This window comes from Vidua chalybeata, chromosome 6 (assembly GCF_026979565.1).
Source record: "Vidua chalybeata isolate OUT-0048 chromosome 6, bVidCha1 merged haplotype, whole genome shotgun sequence".
Taxonomy (NCBI): domain Eukaryota; kingdom Metazoa; phylum Chordata; class Aves; order Passeriformes; family Viduidae; genus Vidua; species Vidua chalybeata.
In genome coordinates, this window is record NC_071535.1 from 53,077,012 (window position 1) to 53,099,435 (window position 22,424).

A 22,424-nucleotide genomic window follows, 5' to 3' on the forward strand; every position below is an offset into this window, starting at 1 on the left:
AGAGCAACACAGAGGAAAGAAACAGAAAACAATTTCTATTTCTGCTCCTTGTTTTTCTCATGTGGAATGTGTTTGGAGAATTGTTTATCTGGGGTGATTGCTTGATTGGATTCTGGTGAGGATTGTTTGAGCCTGATGGCCAATCAAGTCCACCTGTGTCTGGACTCTCGCGAAGAGGGTCACAAGTTGTGAATGAGTTAGATACGGTAGTTAGAACAAGTAAGTTTGTAGTTTTAGTATCTTCTTTAAATAGTATATTAATGTATTATAGTATAGTTATAACAAAGAAATCATTCAGCCTTCTGAACTGGAGTCAGACATCATCATTTCTTCCCACCGGGTTCACCTGCTTTTACAATAGAGCAGAAATTAATTCTCAATTAACACCTTCACATTTTTGCTTTTATTAACTATGCTCTTAAAACAGAAGGCAGTGGATAGTGAAATAGTCTCATGCTTCTACACAGCCCAGTTTTACTGGCCAGGAGATTGTGGGAAACATATCTGTTGACTTGTCATCACCTGGCAATTCTTTTGTGCATGCTGCACAGGACCATGACCCCAGAGTGAACAGGTGAGCTGAAAGCAATGAATGAAAACCAAAGCAATAGCAGACAATAAGCAACTGAGTCAACAAGAGACTCTCCACTTTAGTATGTAAACCTAGGAACCCTCATAAGCACTTGTGACTAGGTCTGCTGAGCTCTTTGCAGTTACTCATACAGACAGAAAAACCTGTCAGATTAAGTTTCAAAATATTTCACATAACTATACCTTTTCCTTCCTTTTATACAGATACAACAGTTCTCCGGACTGGACCACTTCTCCAGCAAGCACAAATCACTGCTACATTCCTTTTAAATTAGTTATAAATCTACAGCAGTGAGAAAATCTGTGACAGCAAAGAGATCAGGATCTGGATTCTGACAAGTTACGTGAATCATGGGTTTTAAATGAGCTATTTCTATATCTGATGTGCATTCTAAATCACCTTGAACAATCTCATGCAGAAAACAGGCTCTGAACACCAGGAAGCACTGTGCCCTTAGAGAGGCTGTAAAAGAGGGCTGCACATTGCTGGGTGTGCAGAGCTTGGCTCTCAGTACAATGCAGTGGGTTGAGAGGCACCCACCCACCACAGCTGCTCTGTCACTGCCTCTCTGGACAGAGGAGAGAAAATAGAACCAGGGGCTCATGGGTTGAGATCAGGACTGAGAGAGAGAGATCACCCCCTGAATACCTTCATGGGCAAAACAGATTCAAGCTGCAGATATTAACTGAATTTATTACTAACAAAATCAAAGGATAACAAGAAACGAAATAAACCTTAATAAATCTTTCCCCCCATCGTCACTCCTTCCCAGGCTTTAGCTCCTCCTCCCCAGCAGCATAAACAGATGGGGAGTAGCCCCCTCAGTTCCAAGACCTACTCACACAAATCCAACAGATACAAAAATAATTACATCTGAATTTCAACACCTCACACAACTTAATCTATGCAATGAAGCTAAGAGCAACACCAGAATGAGTTTAAAAAGTACGTGGCAAATTTACAAAGTGAGTTTATATAATTCAAAATCCAAACACCAACATAGCCATTACAATGACTGTACCACATTTGATAAATATCTAATCATGAACAAAAATACAAAGATTCTTATATTAAAATTTCAAATTCTCATTTTCATTAGTACAATGGATTTAGGACTACAGAAAATTTAGTGGCTTCAATAATGCTGTCTTGAGTCTGTGTCTAGCCATGCTAGTTTTAGAATGAAAAAAAATTATCATAATTCTAATTGCACTGCTGTACAAATACCTACTGGTTTAAAATTATTAAATCAATTATATGTAGAATGCCTCACGCAAAAATTGTGACTATCCCAATGTCTTACACTTACCATGGCATTTTCATCGTGTGCCATGTGACACTAAAATGCAGGTGAATGCACTTGCCTGCTTTTGCAGTGATTTATTCACTGTATATTAGCTATAAAAAAAATATTCAAAGCTCAAGACTGTGAAGAATGAAGCTAAACATCTCAGCATGAGTCAAAACTCACATATTCTTTCATGAGACTGGTGAATATTACAACAGAACAGCAATTAAAGCCATAATAAGACACACCAACCATTGGAAGCCTTATAGCCACAAAAAATTCCAAGGCTATGGGAAAGTCATGTTTTTTTCTTTCCATCTTGGCCTACATTTTATTCATAACACACCCCAATGTTTCATAAAGGTTTTCAACTCCACTTCCAAGAGATACACCTGCATGCAAAAAACATAAACCTAATAGGCAGTAGGAGTGATCTGATATGCTTTAGTATCAAGATATGAGCACGTCTCACTGTCTCCCATTGCTGACATTTAATCTACCTTAGCTTTGCTGATGTCAGTGTAAAAGGGACACAAAAAAGCAGACTCAGTACAAAAATAACCAAAGAGAATGATTTTTTTTTTTTCTTCTTTAGCTCTTACTAAAAGTACTCGAGTATTTTTCCTATCAGGAGAAATTCTATAACAGATAAAAATTATTTTATCTTTAATCATCTGTTTACTACACCATCACTATACTGCCTACACTTTGGAAGATACACAACTTCTATCATGGACACATCCTTCAGATTATTAAATATATTTCAGACTAAGAAATATAAAAATACCTGCTTTGAGACAAAGAAAACAGCAGTGCAAGACAGCTCTCAAAGTGCCATTGGCTAAAGCAACATGTCCACACAATTATAATTTGTGATTAAAACAATGTAAAAGAGGGCAACTCATTGACTGACATCAAACAGAAGCAATTGTTAAGCCTGAGATGTACTCTTGTTGCCAGGAAACATTCTATGTGTATTATGAATAAAGACTTCCTATGATTATCCCCACTGCCATATAAAAAATAAGAGTAATTATTCAAAATCTGGTTGCTTTTTATATACAGGTCCAAGTACTTTATTCCTGAAGTGACCAGTAAGTCCACCAGTAACAAGCTCGCTTCTAAACACACATCCCAAAGCAAAAATACATAAGGACCCACAGTGCAATTAAGAAACCAAATTCCAGATTACACCAGAATTGAGTCACTTATAAGGAAATAAAAGCTCTAGTCTTTAAGACTCCACCATATATTGAGTTTTAATCCCTTAAGTGTTTCCTGTGTAATGTTGCAGAAAAATGTAACAGGGGAAAAATAATCATAGTCTATGCTCTGGCAGAGTAAGCTATTATACAGCCTAAATATTAATTAGAATAAACATTGATTTGATTTTTATTTCACAATACCTGATGTTTTTCTGCCCAAGCATCAATCATATTGCATACATTTGCTTTATGGTGTATGATTGTAACTAAATCCACCTCATTTAATCATTCCAATAAATCTGCACCTCAGTAGAAACCACTAAATGAGATGTTAATAGCACACTAAATATACCTGTTAGACAGATTGTACATGCAAAATATGAAAGTACAGTGAACAGTATTTGCACTTGATTAAGTGCTAGACTTCTGTTCATTCTCCACGACAAATCTACATGAGAAAGAGTAGCAAACACACCTCGTCCATGTTTCTGAACAACTGCTCCTGTTTAGCATCTGAATATGTTCAAGGACACTTCTATCTTTCTGATACTGTATAAGGATGTCTGTGGGTAGAATTTATGCTTTAAAACAAACATTTCCAACAAAATACCAAGAGTTAGGGCAAGGCTTGTATACTAACTACATCTAAATCTCCTTGTACAAAAGAAAACAGCTAATTGCAACAAAACCTGGATGGCAACTTGCATATTGTTCCTGGTAAAATATGATGGGTGGGGCTTATTTAAGGTATTTCATCCCAAATGCTATCAATTACTTTAAGAAACCTTATGATGTGCTGTAGAGCACAAGTTCTACAATAAACTCTGCTAAGCTGTACGACTGTACATTCCACAGCAAGTGTTCTCTGCCTCCCCTCTCACTGAGGCAGAGGAGACTGCGGAGCACAAAGTCTTTTATTTTTAAACAAATGGCACATATTACTTCAACATGTCACTTCCACAGCATGAGGTGCAAGGCTGCCAAGCAGAACTGGAACTTATCAGGACAAAAAGCAGAGAAGGACATTCTCCCCTGATATATTTTCCAGCCTCCCAGATTCAAGCCCTGTCAAGATTACACACAGAAACACTACAACATAATACAGACCAAGAGCCTCTAAGGTCCAGAAATGGTATTTATATCTGTATTCACTACCCTTGGTTCTTCAGCTGAAGCCATGACAGTGAGTTTTACTCATTTCATAGATGACAGTGTTTTATGTTCACACACACAATCGTGTCTATGGATGATGAGTTATTCATAAACCTTGTTGTCCCAGGAAACCAAAACTGTCCTAGGAAACTGAAACTTCTTTCCTCTAACTGCTGCCACTAAGCATTGACTCCCACGAGGTCCAGCCTGACAGGCACACTTCAAAAAACCATGCTGTACCAAGTAGCCACCACTTGCCTACCACAACTCTCTTTAACTAGAGCACTCAGTTGCTAAACCAATTTATATCACCTTTCCCTTCTACTTGAAGTGCAGCCTTAATGCTGCACTACTACATCCTATCCTGAAGTTTAGTGAAACTGCTCCAATTGTATTTATTCTACCCCTACCTATGAATTCTAAAATTCATTTAGAGAATTCCAGTAAAAGGGCATGACATGTCTTCCACTACCCACCTATAACATTTTCTATGTCCCAAATCACTCTTACTTCTTTTTATTTTTTCCAAAGTTTCCTTCATAGAAAAAGGTTATTTAACAAATTTGTAGAATCAGAATCTCTCTCTAGTCAAGTAGGTATACCTCTGTCCTCTGCTTTTGACGCTGTAATTTCTTCCAGAATGGATCTCTGGTTTACTTACCATTTTCTGAAGAAATCCTAATATATAATCTACCTGATTCTGGGTCCATTGTTCTGTCCAGTTTACTGATGGTGATGGCACAGCATTGTCCTGCCTTATCATTTGAGCTCACCTCAGCTTCATTCTGCTCTCATCTATTACCCAAATTTCAGTGTCTGCCTGAGATGCTCAAGTTTGCTTCTTAAAGTGAAATTGAGAGTATCCACAGGAAATCTTATTTGTCTCTAGTTTATTGTCTCACTGTCTACATATAAAGAACTATGTGTTTGTAGAGTTTTTATTGCATTCATCTCCACTTCTCTTTCCATTTTTGGTGTCACTAAAACTATGGCAGTATCTCTTTTAATGCTGAAGTGCCTTCAAGTCTTGGTCTGTGCCCTTTCTGCACCACCCTCCTCCGTGACCGTTTCCACATCTTTGACACAGTTTGGTTTTTAATTAATCAGCCCAGTGTACTACATTTACAGTAATGGAATTCCTTATGCACAGGATCTTTTGCTAGTCAAGATGTGCGACTGTCTGATTATACAGGTTTGGGGTTTTTTTAAATATTCTATTTCCTCTTCAATATTTGGGTTGTTTTTTTTTTTCATAAATCCACAGCAATCACTATATTCATGTCCATATTATTTCTGTTCCTTTTTATTTCTCTGTGCTTTTCACAAAAATTACAAACAACACAAATTCCTGCCAGAGTAATTGAGTTGTATTTGCCAGTAGTCCAAAATGCAATTTAATTCAACTAAATATGTTTTCTTTTCTAAAACAAATATAACAGTATCCTGGGTTTTTTATAAAGACTATCAGTGTGTTATTCACTAAATCCAAAGAGGATCATTACTCTGATTTTACATTTTATAACTACTGCTAAAATAGATTGTTGAAATGGAATGCAGAATCATGCACAAAGCCAATCCTTTTCTCTCATCATAAAACCATCATTTTTCCATTTATGGTTTTGCCGAACAATATTAATAAGATTTCCTACTGAACCACAGAGATGCATTATTTCAGTAGTAGTTGAAACCACTGTTTTGTGTCTGTACACATCTCTAACATGTAAACATTTATAAAACACTTGCAGATGTCTCAAGGAGAATAGAAACATTTACCTTATCTTCAGATGGTATTACAGCAAAAATATCACCTTGACTTTTATCTATGTTTTTCCAGTCTGTATTGCCTGAAGATAAAGCCCTAAAATACTACAAGCCAACAGCAGTTTATAGCTGTCCTGACATGCTCACACCTCTTTCCTTGTGCCAGCATTTTTGCAAAGAAACACTGTGGCAGGTAAGTGATGACATATCACTGTTGAACTTAGTAAAAAAGAGGCAGAAGTGGTGTTTCTGCTACCATGGGCAAAATGGGAACATTTCTTCAATTAGCATCCAAACTTCTGAAAACCTCATGTAACCACAGAACCACAGGCTCAGAAAATCAAACCAGTACTTTATATTGTGTGGTTTATAATTTACTAAAATGCAGATGATTTTAATAGTAGCTTGTTAGCAGTAATGACTATTCCATGCAGTGCTGGATTATTCTTGTCCTTAGCGACTTCAATAATTATTAAACTGCAAACCCCTTTCTATAATTTCCAGTCATCTTTCCAATTTATGCTTCCTAGTCAGAATATAAGAACACATTTCCCTGTATTTCTATGCATACCTATCTCAAAAAGGCAACTATAACTACACTTACATGTGCAATTCAAGGTATACTAAACATATATATATACAATATGTAATATTTCTATATACAAAAATATATATTCTAGTAGCTCAAGTTTCAATAGAACTTTGAGAGTAAAAACATTATCACATTTCTCTAGTGCCATTTCATTACTACAACATTACTAGGTTAATAAATATGCAGTTGGAGTTTTACTACGAGTTTTTGGCACATTAAAGGTATGCAAATGAAGAAAACCAGTGTGAAAACATAGATTTTATTAACTAATCCAAACATCCCAATTTCAAAGAAATATAATTAATGAAATAATAATAATAAGAATAAAATATTACAGTAAGGCTGTTCAGTACTCAGGCTTCTCGGAAACTCAAGTTGTCTGTGCTGCAATTCATATTTACTGTAATCAAAGGCTGCAGTGAGTTTCTCCCTGGTATCACTTGTTGATCTTCAATACAAACAGGCCGAGGTTTAACTTGCCCAACACTTCCAGTACATTTTTCTAGTCTTTATTCAATCCTTAACTAACCATTTTAGCATTTTAGTTTTAAGTGCAGGGATGCTCTGGCATTGGTGGAAAGTACCCAGATAAAAGTCATATCAAAACCAATCTGATGGTTGCTAATTCAGCAGCTGACAGGACAATCTTGGTGGAGGACTTCAGCTTGAAACAAGAATGGCATCAAAGCTCATTGTCCTTTAAGGAATTGTTTGGCCAATTTACAAGAGTCTGAAAAATTAATATTCAGCCTGTTGTGCCTGAAATTGTACAGAATGTTTTATTCAGTACATTCCTCAAATTCAATTGTTGTCATTAAAAAAAAAAAAAAACACACCTAAAATTTAGATTTCTATTACTGTAATTCTGTTCAGGAAGCATGAAAACCCAGAAAAGAAAAAAAACAGCTTTTTCTGAGACAAATATAATTCATCAATGCATGAGCTGCAACTCAGTAGTACTTCAAGACAGAGCCTTCACTAATCCAACCCTCCTTTGTCCTTACATGAGATATTTGCTTCTCTTTCTCTACCGAAAGAAAAACATGAAACCAATCCTAAATAGATGACATGCCATAAATGAATGCTTCACAGAAAGCACAGTTGGCTATCATTATTTCTTGTTTACAAAACTCAGAAATCTTCAAAATACACATTTAAAGATTTATATGTTTAAAAAAAGTCATGATTCTGATGCAACTAGTCAAATAACAACTACCTGTTGCTAGCAGAAAAATACAATTATCCTAATTTAAAACACATCCCATTAAAACTTAAAAGCCAAAGGTGACAGCACATAGCACCCACATTTTATAAAACATGAACACCACTCAAAAGCTGAGTTATACTAGCTCAAATGACAGTATTCAGTGCAGCCAATATAATGTTCTTTTCTCCTCCCATTCCAAAAATATTTCCTTCTTCCTAAGAAGTCATACACAAACCAATTCCCACCATTTGCCAGAAGATGTCTCAAAGCAAAGCACTGCAAAATCCAGCCATCATAAGTTACCAGAATGCAGCTGACTGTCAGCAAATATTAATAAAGCCTGACAAGTTTATGGTGTCTCTACAATAACAGGCTTACCTCGGCAGATGGTCCCGTTGCCCACGTAGCCGGGTTTGCAGGTGCAGCTGTGTCCCCTGATGGTGTTAGTGCAGATTGCATTCTCATCACAGTTGTGCTGCCCACTGCCACACTCATCATGCTCTAAGTGGGGAGGGGAAAAAAGGAAAAAAAAAAAGAAAATTACAAGATGCAGTGACCTTTGCAGTGAACTGACGTGGCATTTGAAAACCAAGTGGGAGAACCAGGATGCTGCAATGGCTGAGTGCTTGGCACGGAAGTCAGCTATGGGCTTGCTCCTGTTCAGAAACCCAAAATGTGCATGGCAACAGTAGATTATTTAGGTTTAAAAACAGAAGAAAAAGAATGGGTGAGGAGGCAAAGTAGGGCTTTGACAAAAAACTATGAAGAAGATTATCAGGGAAAAATATCTGCTGTGAAGATTAACCTTTACATCACTGGCCATCACCAGCAGCAATGATCATAAATACAAGCTAAGTAACACAAGAGGGGCCCTACCAGCCCGCCCTTTAACTACACAGCTCAGTCGTCACAACTGCTTGCTCTCATTCAGGTTGAACTGACTCTTTCTCTAACAGCACATAGTAACATTTCACATTTTTAGAGCACCAATCATACCACTGAGCCTCAAAGAGGCTCCCACTAGACAAACAGGCCATATTTTGCTTTCATCCAGCAAGTCCTGCTGCTACCCCGAGCCAAATTTGCTACAGCTCCTGCACTTCACTCTCCTGCTACTTTTTTGTTCTTTGTAAAGCACCAGTTAGAGGTGATGAGCTACCTGACCCCAAAGCTTTCTGCTTCTCCCTGCAATGACAAGGAACTTCCCTCATATAGGATTGCGCAAAGAAGGCCTGAATATTTTACACTTTTGCACTGGTGCCTTTACAATTTTCTTCAGTGGAATCAAAAGCATGCAATGAATTTTCTTAAAACCACACAACAGATAATTGACATTAAAAAAAAATCAGAATCTGGAACCCTTCTTTGTAGCCTTCATTTATGCAGCTGCAATCATCAGGCTGATATCCATATGCTGAGAGGTAAAAGCTATGCTTTCCTGGAATTAGGATTTGCTTCAGCTTTTTACCAGTGCATCAGTGTGTTCAAAGGACTACAGACAAGTCTAGCCTTCTGTAGATCACAGAGAGGCAGTGTCTCTAAAACACGAGCAAAATACTTGTTTTTGCAGACTAAACTTTGGAAGAGTCTCTCCAGTGAGAACAGCAGCATCACAGGCTTTGACAGGCTGCAATTAACCTCTGCAATGCTCTCACTCTGCCACAGTACAGAACAGCCAATTTAACGATAATTCAAGACATGTAAGATTTGAATGGTGAATTCTAAGGAATCCACTAAACCAAATACTTCTGGAACATTTGCAGAACATATATCCAACATGTTTTCCATTTTTCAAATACATTTGACAGCAAAATGATATGGATTGCAACTATTTTCTCTTAAATAGCATCAAAGCAATATATCAGCCTCTCACTCTTTGCTTTTAGCAAGAAACACACAAACTCTCATATGTGCCTGGCTTCAGCTGATAAACTCATGCCTGAATTTATACTTGTTAGTTTATGTTGCTCCCTAGCTCTGCTTAGTAATTCACTGCAGCTTCTTGCCACTTTTCAGAGGCCTTACATATTCAGAATGCCAGAGCTCTTGAAGGGCTGCCTGTTCTCTCCTTCATCTTTAAGGAAACTGTACCACAGGCTGATTCTTTGCTGCTTTGGTCTCATGGTACTCAGGCTGCTGGGTCAGACGCAAAAAGGATCAAGCTATCCTCCAAGGAGGCTCTCTACAGCAGTTGAAGCTGAATTATGCTTTCTTTTAAAAGAGACACCCTCTCCATAATCTCTCCCTCCTCCCCCTACTCCTAACTGTCACGAGCTTTCCCGTGTTAGTATTCAAACTATAATGAGAATGCCTTTGCAACAGGCCCATGTGTGTACACAAGAACATTCTTACTCCAACAACTGCCAAAATTAGTCTATTACCTTCTCAGCACTTGAAGTATAAATAAAGATTTCACAGTGGTACCAGATGTGTTTTTCCAAAATGCACAGGAGAGGATAAGTCTGCTGGGTTGTTCTAGGACTCTGACAATGTAAATCATTATTTAGCATTTCTGCAGATACACAGATGCTGGAAATATCAGAAGATTTAGCACTGACAGAGCAGCTATCCCACAGTAATATTTTGTAAACAGAGGTCAGTTTTATCAAAGCTGATGTAATTTAAAGAGTCAGCAACAAATATGAACATGGGAACTTGCCCTTCATGAAACACCCTGACAGTGCTAGCACAAGGAGGACTAAGGGAACTCCATCTGCATGAGGAATCCCAAGATTTCTTAGCAGCAATATGGCTGCAACGATGGGAACTTCAAATGAAGTTTTCCCTGGTGTAGAGACGTCTATAGCTGATGTTGCTACAGGCCTAATAAGAATGAGAAAGCATTAATTTCTTGCCAAGGTACAAAACTCTTTTCATCCAGATGAAAAATCCTTAAGAATGTCTCAGTAGTAAGTTTTCCTGGGTTTTATGTGCCCTCACAGGAGCTCATCCTTTGGAACACTTGCGTGTTCACAATGGGAAGGGAGCAGGGAAACGCTCATGCTGTGTTTAAACTCAAGTAAGATGGTGACTAATTTGCAAAGAATATCGCTTTCATACACACATTGCTTTCCAAAAATCCCCATTCGAGCACATCAGACAGAGCCTGCTTTTGCTTTAATGTTATGGTAAATACTGACTAGACACCAAGCAAAACTGGCAGAGAAGGACCCCGCACAGCAAGAGAAAGGAGTCACAGACAGCATCATTCCAAAGCACCAAAGAGGGCAGAGGCAAGACAAAAAGCCCAGGTCTGTCTTATTTTGACTATTTCCCTTGTAGCTGGAAATGAGAAGCACAAGAAAGGGACTCTAGCAAAGAAAACAAAAGTAACTTTTAGTTTCTTATACACACATATATGTAAACAAATGAGCTGCCATGCTCAGGAATGAAACTGTCACTATTAAGTCTGACTGAAGTCATCCATCTCTCTGACTTCTATTTGCTATATAATATACACAAAATGAGTTCATGATCAAAGATGAAAAAATGAAAAGAATAGGCTTACTGAAAAGGACAGAATTCCTTGACCCAACTCTCATTCACCTGGATTATTAATGTTTATTTCATGATCAGCTACCACTGATGAACAGCTACAACAGCAGCACCATTCTTTTCTTACAGGCAAGTTAATTTGTTTATGAAATCTCTGTGAACTGCCTTCAACATCAGCATTGCTGTTACTCAGGATTGTTGTGCATCTATTTCATGCTTTATGGCAAAGCCACAAGATCAGTTAGTTTATTGAGCCTTTTTTCCCCGTCTCTAAAAACCAAGGCTATTACAAGATGCTGCTTTTTCCCTAGCATTTATCATTCTTCTGAAATCCTCAAATACTGAAGATTTTATAGAAAATTAAAGGATTTCAATCTTCTATTGCAAAAAAAAAAGAGGGAAGACTCAAATGTCCATTGCTCATTTCTTTTGTATTTTATTTATTCTTCCTGTAAGTAGAGATGGGGGATGGAAGGATACATCATCTCTGATGCTTCAACTCTCCTAGCCCTATTTCCTACCCACCAAGCTACTGCTAAGACCAGAAAAATACACCTGTAAACTTAATATTTTCTTTCTGGACAAAAACTGCCTAAAATTTTCAAAAGCTTTCATGAACTTTTCCAAAATGTTAGAGAGGACCTTCTGTGAATTTTCTCAGTTCAACACCTAGGTCAGGCTATCTTGTAAAGAAATAACTATGAAGTTCATTTTTTCTTCAGCCTTCACCTGAGAATGGCCATCTGCCTCCAAAAGCATTTGTAAGAAATTGATCATCATTTTACAAAAACACACATCCATCACCTGTGTTGTATGATTCTATACATCACCTCAGAAGTCCACACCAACAGTATCACAGGTCTAATGTTGATATGTGGGTAGTTTTACACCAACACATGCACAGCTGTAGAAAACAAGTATTATAGTTACCTCTACTTTGTTCAGAAGCAGCCTAATCAAAGATTATCTTGACAGTGACAGAATTCATTTCAATACTACATGGCCTTAGAGAGATAACAATCACATAAAAAGTGAAGTGAATTCACCAGAAAATAGTTTCAAGTAGCTGGTTAGGGATTGCACATCCTGTTCTAAGAAGCCCCAATGCATCCCACAGACAGCAGAAAATGCCCCTGCACCAAAACACAGCCTGGTCTGAGCACGCTGATACCAGAGCACACCCAGAAGCTCCCCAGGCTCAGCACAGTGGGCAAACAACCCCTTCCCATGGAAGACACAAGGACATGGAATGAGTAAGAAATTGTTGAAGACCAGGCTGCCAAGACAGCCGTGACCACTCTGCATCCCCCTGCGTGTGCTTGAGGAGATGGACCCCAACCAGGCACAGAGCCCAGCACAGCAACAGCTGCCATGCACAGGTGTAAAACCAACAAAGGAGAGACACCTGAGGCACAAGGAGAGCAGGAACACAAGTGCCAACAGAAGAACTGCTGTGAAAGGTCAAGGCTCTCTACCAGCTGTACCAGCTCCACCTTCAGCAGCAGCAGACCATTCAACCACGCCACGTTTCAGCTGTCAAACCACTTGTTTAAATTTTAACTAAACTTTCAGCTGTCTTCAAAACACAAGTATCTATTTAAGGCTCAGGAAGATAACCCAGACCAGGCTGTAGCAGCTCCTGCACACCTCAAATGAGTTATCATTCCAGCTGCTGATTTGTGATCACTTCAGTAGTATAAACGGAAATATTCAAACAAGGACAAAAAAAAGTCAGCAACCTTCATGTACACATATTTCTGTCAAATCCTTTTTACCACAACTTTTCCAGACTAATCTTTGTGAAGGAACCTCAAAAATACTCTTGTTTTGTGGTACTTAAAAAATACCTTCTGTTGTGGGCTAAACTGAACTGGAAGACTGCAGAAGGAAAAGCACTGGGGGCAGAAGGAAAGATGCCAGACAAAGATTTTGCTTGCCTGGGGTAAAACATTCTGCATAAAGCCACCTACGTGACACTGCAAAATTGTTTGTAAGTAAAAACAACCACAAAAAAATAATTCTGAACATACGCAAGGTACAAAAAAGGATTTGTCATGTATTTATGAAAGCAAACGGAAACATATCTAAACATACATATAAACATTTACAATAAACTGCAAATTTTCTCCCTTCATATGTATATGAAATGCAGTGTTTGTGAAAAGCTCTAGGCAGCTCTGACAATTAACATCAGAAGCATCAGTAAAAAAATAACATAGTTCTATACTTTTGAAGTTTTGGGTATTATAAATATCCACATTCTTACAAAAGAGATAAGAGATTTATTTTTCAATAAAATAATTTTCTATTCATTATCTAAGAGGAATATGGCCTTTGCTTATATTCTGTTTGTATCTTTTTTAACACATTTTCCAGAACTACCACAGAATTTATAAGATGCCTCTACTTTCCCATGCTGAAAGACATAACACTGTTAGCACTTACTAGATGTGTATGGGCTATGAAGGCAGGATCTAGACAACTTTAGCTTTCTCTCGCTTTTTTTTTTTTTTTTTTTCCTGTGCATGCTTGGAATAACTCAAGAATTTGTATTGTTTGTGCTTTATCTAAAATGCCTAATTGAAAATTAGAACCCTGTGTTCTAGCAATAACCACACAGAGAAGCTAAGAACCTTTTGGTCAAGAGTCATAAAATCAGGATAGCTTTCCTTTGTGCACAAGCACATAAAGGATTTCAAACCTATAATTTCTAAAAGGTACACTTAACACAGGATTTATTTTTAAGCAGGAATGCTGAAATTTTTATCTTCATTTTCTTAAAATAGAGATGCTCTACAAAAAAAGACAGCACTGGGATGGAATTACAGGAGACAATCTATTGTAGGGTCTTTCACTATAGCTACTTTCACTTTTTATTACAAGAAAAGGCCCCAATTTAAACTTGCTTACAAGATAGAAACAATTTTCTTCTTGTAAGGATTCTCTTTCATTACTTCCTCAAAGCCTTCATACTTTAATAATAAAACATTCATCTTTGGAATACACTGTGCAAAGATTCTGACTATCCATTTATTCATATTTTCATAACATTGAAAAGAAATCTAAGTTGTTCTCTAAATTGTTAAGGTAACAGCCAGCTTGTGGGGTGCAAAACCACAAAGGAAGCAAACATTTCTATGACCAAGAGACTCAAGAGAGACAACTCCAGAACAGCAAGGTCATTGAATGCCACCATTTTTTATTAATACAGATACCATTTGTCTAGAGTACATGTAGGCTAATGTAAAATTAATTATCTGGCAGTCATTAAGCAATGGTCTCTGAAAACTCAGAAAGGAGAAAGCCATCTCTCAAAATACTTCCAAAAAGCCACAACCCTTTGTTGCAGGTCATTAGAATTCTATGTAATAACTAAGGCTTTAAAAATGATAGATTAAAAAAAAATTAATTTAGGCAGAATTGTGGACTTAGTGGAATTAGGATTTCAGCTTATAAGAAGTTGTGATGAAACAAAAGGAATAGCTTTTAAACAGATTGAATAAAAGGAAGCTTTATTCTGAACACACAGGAAGAATCTCCCACAGAAAACCAAGGCAATTAGAAACAAGATGCATACATCAAACAAGAAATTACATTGCAGATAGATGGTAAGCTGGTGAATGATAATAGCTAATTGTGAATTCAGAAAACTCTGGGTAAAAAAACAAAATTAAATGTGTTTTTCTACTCATGAGAATCAGAGAAATAAATTAATTTTATCTATACCCATTCCCAACTTCAGCATCCAAGCTCACCCTGCCCATTTCCACAAGGAAACAGGAAGAAGGAACAGAGTGCAGAACAGAAAAGCCCACTGTTTCCTTCTGCAACTCTATCCCTATGAGCACTTAAAGATCCAAAATGTTGGCAGAAGTACCCCATTTGCCATTCTTTTAATAAGAAACTAAGATGCCTTTGTAATTTATGACACAACAAACACCTTCGGGTGTTAAACATGAAATTATTTAGACTACATTCTAAAAAAGTAGACACATGCTACTCTTGGGTAATTAGGAGGAAATAGTGGGATTTAATTTGAATATAGAATTCCAAATGTGCCTGCAGTTGCCTCTTGGAATCAAACTCCTTCTACAACCTGAAGGAGTTCTGCTCTACCACATCCCTTCTTGCACTGAAGTTCTCCATGTGATCCTCTCAGTTTGTGAGATGGGCAGGCCAGAGGCACACACAGGATTCAAGACTCCAGAACATCATGAATTTATACAACAGTATAATAATATTGATCAACTGGTTCTCAATGCCTTTCCCAAAGGATCTCACTATTCTGCTCAGCTTTGACCACAGCTGAGCAGTGAGCTGACATTTTCAGCATCTCTTCTCTGAATGGTAATGGCTAATTTAGAGCATTTGTGTATGTACCTATCTTTTTTCCCCCCACAAGGGAAAGGTACTTTATACCCTGATCCTCTGTTCTGCCTCACTACTTTATAAAAACAACTGCCAATGGTACCTATTTGAATTTCCATGAGATGAGCTCACTGAGCAGTGAAGAAATTCTAAATTGTTGTAATAAAAAAGTTTATTTTTGACTCAATCAAGATGAATAACAGGTAGCCTTGCTGACAGTAATACTGCATTTGTTTTCTGGAAGAGGAGAAGAAAAAAATCATTGATCTTTTGCTAGCACACTATAAAATATCTGCACATATACCTTAAATGCCTATATAACTTCTTGTAAGGAAGTGAGAAGAGAGACATTTGGTTTTACTGTTTTCTGAACATAATCATAAAAAAGAAAACAAGAAATCAACGTAAGAAGTGGAAAAGCTGAAGACGTGAAATCTTGAAAAATTAAGACACATTTCACCCCAATCAGAAGCTCACCAAGATTAAAGAAAAAAAAGCATTGAACAAAGTAGATCAAATGTCTGAAAATGCAAGAATCACTGGAAGTGTACATGGTTGTTTTATCTTTATACTTAAATATTATTTTCCTAGTCTTTTAAGTGCATTTAAATTGAGTAGACAAGTCAAAATAGTAAATAATATTAAAATTATCAAAAGCAGCTAGTAGTTTATTAATGTGAAGAGTCACAGTATAAAGAGTAATCTTTTACATTGAATTTTCATGCCCTATATAACAGCAAAATATTAGTAATATTGATATACACAGAAATTTCAAAACAACCCCTTATCAGAGGCTGATAATAAAACAGCAATCTACATGACATACTCAGCTGGGTACTCTGCTGCAGTTTTGTGGACTTATTTTTGAAAGCCAGATTATTCATGTCATTAACAATGTGCATCTTTAATTCTCAAACTTGCCAGCAAACTTTGAGCACAATTGTGGAGACAGGCATTGGATGCAATTCAGACAAGATCTACACAAAACATTCATTACAAGAGTTTGAAGATCTGCTTATTGCATATGAGATGCAAACAAAAAACTCCATAAGGAAGAAACCACACTTCATTGTCAAAAAAAATCTTGTGTTAGCTTTTTGATGGCAAAGTCCTCCCATCAAAGCAATGAGCTCTTCTGCAAGTACAATTTTGCACTGAACAAAGAGCTGGCATATGCAGCCCCTCAGAGCCTGCAGGAGTGAGGCTGAACTCCACAAACACCAGATGACTTTTCAGATCTAAAATTTAGTAAGGATTGCACATTGACTACCTTACAGACCCTGAGTAATCCCTAAATTGAATGGTAATAGAGTGCATAGGAGCTTCATTTCTGGTCCTACAAGCTCAGAATTAATCTCTCAAATTCTTCCACAGGTTGAAGGAAGTATACAACCTATTGCTCCAATATAAAACCATTTTTAAGACTAAGGGATATCAATTATTATGACAAAGCCTCAGAGGAACAGGAAATTATTCACAAAATCAACAAAAATGTGATGATACTGTACACATGGGGAACGTGTTGAAAAGCAAATAGATGTGTCCTCATCTGCAAGAACAAAAACACCTTAAAACTGTTTCTCCTTACCAGATTTATATATCAGAATAACCAGTTTAAGCAGTTACTTCTAGAGATATGCAGTAACCTATTATGCATGTCTGTCTCTTATTCACTTATTTATTTACTTAAGGAATCCCAAAGAAATTCCAGATTTCATAAAAGACACAGTATGGCCTTGAAGTGCAATGGTCAGTCAGAGCACATGTCCATGTGCTGGGATTGTGTTCTGAGCTCTACCTCACACAAGTCATCCTGACTGAATTATAAAGCAGAACAGTGGTTTTTAATTGGAACATGCTAAGCAGTATCATCATCTTGATTATTACTAGGGGATGTTAAATTTCTAATACAATCCCTTGCTTTTCATCAACTAGTTAAGCATCAAGGCACTGGACTTTTATGAGGCACCTTGATTGCATATATTGATTTGTGTATTTATAAACCACTAGTTATTCCAAATTTCTCTATGTAGTTGTTGCTTTTCTTGACATAGTTACAAAGTAGGTAATTTCATATAGAAAGCAAATAAAGCCTTGAATTACATGTGGTGTAGCATGCCGAGAGAAAGCAGCTCGGCAGTTCCAACTAGACTGCAGCATGGCATTAATATTGACAGAGACAAGAACAACACACCAGTTCTGTGAAGTTCTCAATTTCTCTAAATCATAGGGCATTCACTTAGGAAAATAACAAAATCACATGTGATGACAGTATCTGAAGTACCTGAGACACTGTCTAGCAAGTGCCACTGCCTAATTTACAGCTTTCAGGAGAGATGCTTGTTAACATTAAATCTTAAGATACCGTTTTATTTTGCTTCATTGTTGTAAAAAGCTGAATATGTTCCAAGCACCTGCACTGGGTCAGGAAGAAAGCCCTCAAGCAATATGCTTCATTTTATTTATATAGCAATATAACAGGACAGGCTGCTTTTTATCCATAAAATTGTGAAAGCTGCATACTTTTATCAAGTTGATACCAGAATCTCATCTTTCAGGTGTTTTCAGTTCAACAATACCTGAAAGCTGTACTCTGCAGAAATCTCAAAATCAGTAATACAGAAAGAATGTCTTATACCTTTGGATGCAATTTTTAGCCAACATTTCATCACGGCTTCATGAACTCATATGGCTGATGAAAGTTCTGTAAAGCTTCAGTCTCCAGCACTCCACGATGCTTTAACTACCGTATGAAAAAGAATTTCAAAAAGCAACACATACCCCATTTCAAACAAGCACAAAATTCCATAGTGCTATTGCAATACAGTAAGGTGGAATTGTTTCTAAATGAACTTTCATGTGAGACAGATGTGTCAATCTGCTGACACAAGAACACATAAAATCACATGTAGGGCTCTGTAGCAGAGTTCAAGCATAATGAGGACAGGACGTGTATTAATTCTCTGCACCCATCAGAGATGCAAAGCAAAGGCTTTAGGAGTGCTGGAGTGTGTGTAACAGGTAATATGAAGGTCAAAAACACTTAGCATTCTTCTCCTGATCTTCTGGTCATGAAGTTAGACATAATTAAGCCATTAGGTTTTCCTTTATGTTTTATGTACTACCTTTTAAATAAGCAAATGCTGCCAATTTTAAGCTTTTAATCAAGCAAAGACAGAATCTTGCTTCTTACTGAAAGCAAACAGGAAATGTCAAACCATACAATCATTTAGGCTGGAAAAGACCCCTAAGATCAGTGAGTCCAACCATCAACCCAGCACTGCCAAACCCACCACTGAACCATACCCCCAGGTGCCACATCTCCCCATCTTTTAAATACCTTCAGGAGGGTTACTCAACTACTTCCCTGGATAAACATCATCATATTGCAGGAAAATACATCAATCTGACCAAAAACAAAACAAAACAAAAAAACTACTGCAAGAAAGCCAGCGAGCGTTGACTGACATTCTCAAAAATGGATGTTGAAAAAATCAATTTTAGGTATTTAGGTATCTAAATTACTAAATGATTTCTTCTCTCAGAGTGCTGAAAATCTAACTTCCTCTGATGGATTTAACTAGGATAAATGGGTTCTCAGCACTTCAAAATTTTAAAAACAGAAAAAATCAAAACAAGTAAGGTTGGTTCTTTATGTCACTCCTGGGTACAAATCTTCAGTTAACTCCTTTAGCCTCACAAAAATACTACAGAGCTTTAATATGGAATGAAGTAATCAAATTACTTTACTCCTCCAGATGTGCAAATTCAGCATCATATATACTCTCCACTCACAGAATTAATTTTTATTTGAAAGCAGAAATAGAAACTAGTGCATCATCATTTCATAGGGTATCTGTTTTTTCCTTGGAGATATTCTAGCACAATAGTGATCACAATAGGCCCCTACTTGTCATATGAGATCTGACAAGATCACAACCTGAGCTCCTTTGGCTGCAACTCTACCCTCTTACATCAGCAAAACAGTGCACAGTTTGAAGATCCCGCTGCTAAGACAAAAGATGGATCAAACAGAATTTATATACCATACATTGTACAGGCTTGCACAACTAACTTACCAAAGGATAATCACAGCAGAACAAAAAAAGGGAATTCAAATATAGGATTTTACAAGGGAACTGATGATGAGGCAAGAAAGGAGTATTTTCCCCAAGAAACTTAGAATATAATTTTGGGGATAAAGAGGCAGTAAGTTGAAGTACCTAAAACCATCAAACACCACCAAAAGCATTGCAGAAACATGCTGGAGGTTCAGAGCAGGAGCCCCCAGAGCATGAAGTCCCAATTACTTCCAGGCTCCCTTCTCTGTGTTACTGACTCAGAAATCTCTCTGCTAGGATAGGACAGGTGAGAAACTGGGGCTAAATGATCACAAAGGAAGATTAAACTTCAGGAGGAGGGTTAGAATGTTTCTCCAAAAAATGTGACCTAAATCAAACAAGAGAAAATATGAGAAATGAGACTCAAGTAAGGGTGAACTTGGAAAGAACAATTTTCATGTTCACAAGGAACAACCTCCACACAAAACACATGTACCTATGCACACCACGGAGTAATGTACTGCTTATAATTTAATTCCAGCATGTGTTGCAGCAAAGAAAAGCAGCATTACATATAGCATTCCAGTTCAGAAAAGGGAGTAATGATTCTGTTAGCTAAACTGAGCACAGGTCTTCCTGTAGAACATGCTCAAAGCAGAAGGCACAATCTAGGGGTGAGAACATCTGGCACAACCTGAATCCCACCCCTCTCTCTCATTAACTGACTGTATGATGGAGATACTTTCGTGAAGAAATGGTCAGAAAGGTGTTATGTCACTGAAAAGCTCATCTAATATAATGAAATGGTTCACCAACAGACAAGAAGGAAAAAGAGAATGGATTTGGAATATTTGAACCATTTGAAACAAAAGATTGGAATCTAAGGGAAACCAGGCATTTTTTACTGTTGGGTGACAGGTAAATATTTTGACATGCTGGAGCACTGCTGACATTTCAGGGCTAGCTTGCATGTACAAGTACTATAAAATAATCAAGAGACAATTTGAAACGGGTTGCTGATAACCACAAACAAGGAATGGCTGAAACAAATCTGATAAAAGCCCATTAGGAAAATGATAGATGTAAACTTACTGTCACAGGTTAAGCATCAGAAAGACAATCACTGAAAAATTATTTGGAGGAAGGTGTCAGGAGGTACATGCCCAGACATTACCCTTCACAGAATTTCAAGAAATGAAAAGATCAAACTAATTAAACACAGAATCACAGAGCATGCTGTGTTGGAAGGGATCCACAAGGATCATCAAAGTCCAACTCCTGGCCCTGCACAGCACCGTTCACAAGAGTCACATCATGTGCTTGAGAGTGTTGTCCTAATGCTTCCTGAACTCTCCCAGGCTTGGTGCTCTGACCACTTCTCTGGGCAGCCTGTTCCACTGCCCAACCACCCCAACCAAGGGGGAAGAACCTTTTTTGAACATCCAACCTAAACCTCCCCTGACACAACTTCAGGCCATTCCCTCAGGTCCTGTCATTCGTCACCAGAGAGAAAAACAAAGGCATACATTACACATTAAATAACATTCCTGCTCTAGATACTGTCCCTAATCCCTGCAAAGGCATTTTGTGCCTTCACTATATCCTAGCAGAACACCCCTGTTCAGAGAAGAAAAGGCAAGGTTCCTTGGTCCTCTCCCTGCTCCTGTCCCACAGTTAGAGGAAGGGAGGAAAGTGATATAAGTATGGCTTGCACATAATTTTGATAAAGACTGTAATTTCAGTCCTTTTAACATCTTCCATTTAGGGGCTCAAACCTAATTACAATCATTAACAATCAGTGTCTCGTGTGTCACTTCTTTGACAGATGACAAATGCCTACAAGTAACAGCAAATACTGTCACAGTAAAAGAAGAAATTGTCTTTCCATCAGATCCCTGAGCTCTGCTGCACAAGTGCTGAAATCAGCACTAAATTAGCATTAGAATAATTGAGTAACTTTGCCCATAGAGGACCATGGAGCTTTTAGTTTCAACTATTCCTCAGAAAACCTGAACACAGAGAGAGCCTACAGCATCACGGTGATAAATTCCCTGGAGGAAATCTCCTACCATAAGCTCCGATGCATACAGATGGGATGGATGTCAGCTAGGAGCCTCCATCTAATTTCCATCTTGCAGCAACAGAAGCAGGATCCTTATGCACAAGCACTCCAATGCCACAGAAGCAGATCATTCAATTAATATGTTAAAAATTAATAGCAATTTGAGTAGTTAAATATTAATAGTTTAATTTGGAAGGAGAAAAAAGGATTTCTTCTGATACTAATTCGACCCTGCATCCTAGGTGACAGCATGAAGAAGATGCCAGGTGAATAAAATTAGTGTAAAAAAACAATTGCCTGGAACCACAAATTGAATTTCAATGGGATACCTCATGCTGCTGCAACCCAAGGAAGTCAGCTTGTGAGGCACACCTCGCTGGATTCACATGCAGTTCAGAAAATCAAGAGGATAGAAATGCATTTCAAATATTTATTAAGAGGCAAGATAAGGTCAACCAGGATCTTAATCTTAGAGCTGAAAAATTATACATATGCAGTACAGTTTCTTTTAACTCTCCTGTAATAAGAAAAAAGTAATCTATTTCAGCCAGAAAAAGCTTTTCTAATTGATAGGGCATTCTAAAGAGTATTCACACTGGGAAAGATGAACAACATGTCACCAAGTCTTGTCACCAGTGACC

General features: G+C 37.5%; 1 protein-coding gene across 2 annotated transcripts in view; it reads right to left on the reverse strand.

The window, feature by feature from the left end:
• The window catches only part of NELL1 (neural EGFL like 1), a 291,050-nt gene that overhangs the window by 116,818 nt on the left and 151,808 nt on the right, over positions 1-22,424 (reverse strand). For both annotated transcript variants that reach the window (XM_053944628.1, XM_053944627.1), the window contains exon 14: positions 8,176-8,298. In XM_053944628.1, coding sequence (XP_053800603.1) covers positions 8,176-8,298 — 123 coding nt within the window. The remainder of the gene's footprint in view (positions 1-8,175; positions 8,299-22,424) is intronic.